The sequence below is a fragment of the Chelonoidis abingdonii genome, chromosome 2, assembly GCF_003597395.2.
Source record: "Chelonoidis abingdonii isolate Lonesome George chromosome 2, CheloAbing_2.0, whole genome shotgun sequence".
Taxonomy (NCBI): domain Eukaryota; kingdom Metazoa; phylum Chordata; order Testudines; family Testudinidae; genus Chelonoidis; species Chelonoidis abingdonii.
In genome coordinates, this window is record NC_133770.1 from 256,446,460 (window position 1) to 256,452,459 (window position 6,000).

At 44.2% G+C, this 6,000-nt stretch overlaps 1 protein-coding gene across 6 annotated transcripts in view; it reads right to left on the bottom strand.

Annotated features, from left to right (window-relative positions):
• The window catches only part of RUNX1T1 (RUNX1 partner transcriptional co-repressor 1), a 147,546-nt gene that overhangs the window by 45,482 nt on the left and 96,064 nt on the right, over window positions 1-6,000 (bottom strand). For all 6 annotated transcript variants that reach the window (XM_032805275.2, XM_032805274.2, XM_032805273.2 and 3 more), the window contains one exon: window positions 1,923-2,104. In XM_032805275.2, the coding sequence (XP_032661166.1) occupies window positions 1,923-2,104 (182 nt within the window). The remainder of the gene's footprint in view (window positions 1-1,922; window positions 2,105-6,000) is intronic.

Consider the following 6,000-nt stretch of genomic DNA (forward strand, 5'->3'; position numbering starts at 1 on the left):
ATTTTAAGTTGTGTCTATTACTCAAGCATTCATGACTCCGCCTTGTATTCTAGGTCCTGCCCTATGGTGGACCACCACACTGACATTTGGGTTTACTCCCATCATTTTGTCAGACCTTCTTTTCCCAACATGCATCATTTCCAATATGTTGTCCTGCAAAGACTGAGTGACTATGATATAATTGCCACAAGCAACTGGATTTTCAGCTTTGGTGATTCCCCCTCTCTTTGTAACAGTCACATGTTGGACGTGGGACTCCTGATAATTAACCAGGCCACCTATCTTGGATACCTTTTGCTGCTGTGTGTTAACATCTGTGGCTATTTCAGTTTGTTTGAATTTGTGTGGAAGGTGTAGCAAAGAAATGCCACTCAAAAATTGCACCCACATAACCATCTTCAGCCCCTGTAAAATTTTGGTGGCCAACAGGACTTCTCAATAAGGTGTCATCCAGCACAAAGGATTTCCTGCCACATATTTTGCAATAGGTTAATATCTCAAATGCATGAGCATTCCCTGCCATCTGATGGGAACCTTATCTAGATTTTCAGTGTTTGTGAGTGGCATGAGTGGTTTGAGGAATCACTAACTTGACATTTTCAAGACCTAGCACATATCCTGTGAACCTCTCACATTCACATATGCTCAAATATCTGCTATTTTATTTTAGTCGAGCAGCATCACTTGCCTTCAGACCTTGTTTTTCCTTATGTTATATTCTTCCACTGACTGGCCATAAACTAAACTGCCACCCACAAAACTCTGCACTCTCTCCAGGCTCCACAGACTCTTGATTTTTTTTCCCACTTAAAAGATTTCTGGGGCCCCAGTGATGCATAATGCACAACAAAAGTAATATCTTCTGAATGGCTTTATAAAAGTTGACAGCTTGGTACTGCCAGTGGCAAGTGAAACTAGCCAAAATCCACTATTTGGATCCAGTGCAGAGAATATTTATGCAGATTCAGAAAGAACTCAAACATCTTACACTATTTCATTGGACAATAGTTTAAAAAAAAATCAAGAATCATTTTCATCTAACAGTGAATAAGTAACTTTATTGGAATAAGGGAACACAATATTGTCCCTTGTCCCTAAAGCTACTCTGTGATTCTTTTTCTGTTTCTCCACACAGCTTCCGCCTAGAATCATCCCTAGCCCCACAGTGCCCCTGGCTTCCTTCCACAGATTTAAAGAAACAGTAAATATATCCTTACATATCTGCTATGAAATCTAACAATTGAATAAGGAATTACAGATCTGATTGCATTCTGAAGCAGTCTCTTTGTTCCGGTATTTATCAGGATATTATCAGACTCTCAGATGTGCCTGGAGCACTACAGCTCAGTAACCAGCTATATGTAGTTCTCTAGTGTTTCCATAATACAACTGCATTTCATATTTGGGAATTGCATGTAGACGTGATAATCACATTTGTATTCAAGAAAGTGAGTACTGTAATTATAGTCCCCAGTAAGGGTGCCTATCCAGCTTCCCATATTTAATGCTTCCTCAGACAAAAACCCAAATACAGACAGATTCGCATATAGAGTAGGAATGATCTGCTAATCACTTTAAGCTGCATACAGATATTATGCTCCAAATAGTTAGTGATAGTGCTGTGAACAGTTCTGTATTATTCCCAACTACATATGGCCAAATTCTGCCCTAAGACTTCTCACGTGCATGCAATAGAGGATCATTGCCTGGAGTCAGTGGGAACATTTCACATGGGTCCAAATAAAAATTTGCCAATTATTTAGCTGTAACTGAAAAAAAATTAATCTTGGAACACTCAGCACAAATTTTGTAGAATGAAATGGAGCACCCCACACCACTCTTATTGTAATAGATCAGCACGTTAGCTTTACATCCCAAAGCATGTTTACAATTGCAGAGTATTAGCACTCTGGCCTTCTGACCTGTCTGGAGTTCGCCTCTTCCCGTTTTCGTTCACATCGAGAAGCAGCTCTGAGGAGTCAACAGGTGAGGTGGTGCTGGCATCCAGAAGCAGCTGTTCATGCTGAGCGAGGTACTGGGCGGGGTTCTGCTTGGCCAGTCTTGCACAGTGCAGGAGCTCCCGCTGCAGCAGGGGCAGATTGGCCTGTAAGAGTGTTTCAGAAATTAAGGGAGCAGCTGAACGACTCTCAGGCAGTTTCACAAAGATGAAGTAGCAAAATTAGAAATCAATTAAAAGCCCACTCTGGGATGAGTCTATTTCATTCATCTTGACTTATATTTATTTTAGTTAGCTGTGTTAAACCATATAGCCTCATTAGAGGTTTGAGTCACAGCTGAAATACATGTATGTGCACACATGAAAGTGGAAGAGTTTATTTGCTGAACCATAAAACAAAACTGAAAATGCTACAAGAAAAAAAACAAAAAAACAATCTTCAGGTCCAAATCTTTAAAGGGTAGCAAGAGCACAGCACTAGCTCACTTTATGTCCTGTCTTGTTATTATGCAATATTTGTGTTTCTATACAGCTGCTGTCTTTACAGACAAAACAACTCTCCTATGGAATTTAGCATTCAGATTGCAAAGTACTAACTTTCATTTTTTCTTGACTTAAGGATAAACACCCAATTCTAACTTGGCACATGTTTATGCATTAGCTACAGTATTTAGTTATGTTATAGGTATGGATCATCATCACAATTCTTGCTACAGCCTTTCTGTATTTAAAGAAATATAACATTCTTCTCAGGGACTAATGGTGCATCTACACAGCAAGAAGAACCAAAAACCAAAAGTGGCAATAAGTCACAGAGCTCGGGACAACTGACTCGGGCACGTAGGCTTGGGCTATGGAGCTAAGAACAGCAGTGTAGACATTCGAGCTCAGGTTAGAGCCTGGGCTCTGAGACCCTCCAACCTGGCAGGCTACGCTGCTATATTTAGCCCTGCAGCAGGAGCCTGAGTCAGTTGATCCAGGCCCTGAGACTTGCTGCTGCAGGTTAATTTTTTGCTGTTGACATATATTTAGAAGCATAATTTGCTATTGGAAAAAAACCACCAGTGCTACCATTAGTCTACAGGCCCTCAAGAGAGTTAGAAAGACATTGCTGTAGAACTTTAGGACTCTAAAAGTTCATAGAACCTTTTCAACATTGTATTTTGTGAAAGTGAACAAAACATTAGCCTATCTATATTCACTATTAATAAGATGCCTACCATCTAATAGATGTCATTCCAATTCTGCTGGCAGTGGCAACCACCACAACTGGCATGGAGGGAGAAGGGGCTTTTAGAAACCTAAGAATAAAATTGGTCCAGCTACACTGCCCGACTTGATGGAGGGATGCAGTGAAACTAACAATGCAAAGAGAATTATACATATATAAAATTCTGAGAAATTGTAGGATCAGAACCTGGATTACAATACTGCCATATAATTATATAGTACTTTTCATCTTCAGTACTGTATAAACTGAAATTAACCCCCAAAATACCCATCTGAGGTAGGAATGTAGCAACATACCCATTTTATAGAAGAGAAAAGTGGAGAACAGATTCATATGATTTATTCAGGGCCACAGACAGAAAGAGTCAGTATCAGTACTCATAAATTCCTGGCTCCTAGCTCCCTGCTTAAACCTTACAGGTAAGTGCCAACTTTTTTAACTAGGTTGTTCTGTGGGATTGTAGCAGAGTGGATCTCTGCTCCGGCCCTGAAGGGGTTAAAAACAGCCCAGGGAAGGGGCTGGGGCTGGAGCAAGCAGCCTTTTGAGCTGGGCTGACTGGGGAAGTGGCTGCAGCTGGGGCCATGCCCCAACCTGAGCCACAGGCCCTTATAAAAGGGCAGAGAAGCCAGGAGCCCAAGACTCTCTCTCTCTCTGCATTCAGAGAGAGAAGGGCCTGGCTGCTGAGACAAGGTACCTAGTGTGGAGCAGGGCTGGGGAAAGGCAGAGGAGCTGGGGAGCTCCTGCCTGGAGAGACCCAGGCTGTGGCCTAGCAGTAGGCTAGGAGGTACTGGGGTTGCAGGGTGCAACCCAGGGGTAGGCCAAGGCAGCAGGCCCAAACCCCTTTGCCGATGATGAGAGGCTAACGCTGCAGTCTGCCCCAGGGCATGGGGCTAGCTAATGACTGGGCAGTTGCCAAGATCCTGAGGCAAAGTGGGGATGGGGGGGGGGTTCCCTGGGGAGGGGAAACCCCTAAGAGACAAGGGGTTACTGCCAGGGGGGCAGCACCCCATGTAAAAGGGGCACCGGGGTCCAGGGAGGGACACGGGGCCAGAAGGCGGATCACCGGCCTGCAGAGGGCGCTCCGAGCTGCGCATTTGAGCTAATTCCCTGAAGCAACCAGCAGGAGGCGCCGCGGGGGTGAGTTCGCCCAGTTACAGGGATCAACAAAGCTGCCAGTTAATATAATAGGGTGCTCAAATACTATGGTAACAGGTGAAACTATGAAGCCATAAGATACAGAAACGAAGTCATGGTCCAGTGTATCACAAATTGTACTAACAAAAAAATCACTGAGCTTTATGTAAAGAAATAAAAGTTCTGAGCGGACTTGTCTAAAAAAATCATTGCTTTGAATTTTTCATTTACAATTTTGTTTTGTCACTTTTTGCTTTGTTTCCCAAACCTCAGTGAAGTCTCATCTCATCTTAAATGCTCCAAGAAGATTTAAAAATGTTATTAAAGTTAATGTTTAAAATTAAACATGCACAAGTTAAGAGCGGTGGTACTGTACATCCAGGGTCATGCTTGAGTTATGAGGGATTACAGGTATCGCTTACAAGGATCATGAGATACATACATATCACATAACCAGCATAGACCCAGATTGGGGTACAGGAGTTTTTAAAGCATCAGTGGATAAGTGGGCTCGGGTACGCCACCCATGGAATGTATTAAGAGTCCAAGTCAGTATCAATGTGGCGAATAAGTACATGGGTGGAGTGTGTCCTTTGGTTCGTCAGGGAAGGAAGTGGGTTTTCTATTTTCAGACCAAATAATCTGTCACCCAGATATAGAACACTAATACTAAGGTAATTTTATCACTTAAATTATGAAGGAGGCTTATTAATGTAAGTGGGTACAAATAAGTATAAACTGGACATGAATAAATTCAAGTTGGAACCTAGAAAAAGATTCTAACAGTCAAAGGAGTGAGGTTCTGCAACAACCTTCCAATAGGAGTAGGGAGCAGGGAAAGGACAACCTAACTAGTTTTAAGAGGTGCTTGATCCATTTATCATGGGGTTCCCTGTGATAGCAGGGGATTGGACTCAACATTCCAGGTAGGGTGACCACCCATCTCTAATTGGCGGAACAGTCCCAAAATGTGCAGTTCAAGTCCTGGTCCCAGGCTGAATGACTCTGGGACCGCATTTGTCCTGGATTTCCTTTGGCGCCACTCTATGCCTGCCTCAGGCTCAGGGGCGACACTGGCTGCATCCTACTGGGTAGGGCTGAGGTGGGCCTTAGCCCCCCTTGCCATGAGGCCTCTCCCCCTGCTCTTCCTCTTTCTCCCAAGACCCCACCCTTGGCCAGGCTAGAAGCCTGAGCCAGGCAGTAGTAAGCACCATCCAGGGAGCCTGGGCCACTGTGGGGAGCCTCAGAGTCTCACACCCTTCACCTGCCCTGGACGGTGTGCACTGGGGGAGGGGCATGGGCTGGGAGCTGTTCTTGGGCACTCCACCTAGGGCAGGTGGAGGGTATGGGGCTCCCCAAAGTAATCTGGCTCCCTGGACAGCTTTTACCACTGCCCAGCTCTGGCTTCCAACCTGGCCAGGGGACACGGCCTCAGGGGGAAGAGTAGGAGCAGGGGCAGGGCCCCAGCAGAGGGTCCTGTTTTGGGATTTTGAAAAGGTGATTACACTAGTCCCATGAAGTTTCTTCCAGTCCCAAATACATTTTTAAGTGCTCATCTTTCTGTCTCCTGTGAAATCAAAGAATGATCTCACTGCTGGTTTGTGCCAGAAGGTGCACACTCTCCTTATCTTCCTTTCCTGAAGAACTGGAAGATAAACATATGAATCTACTACCATTT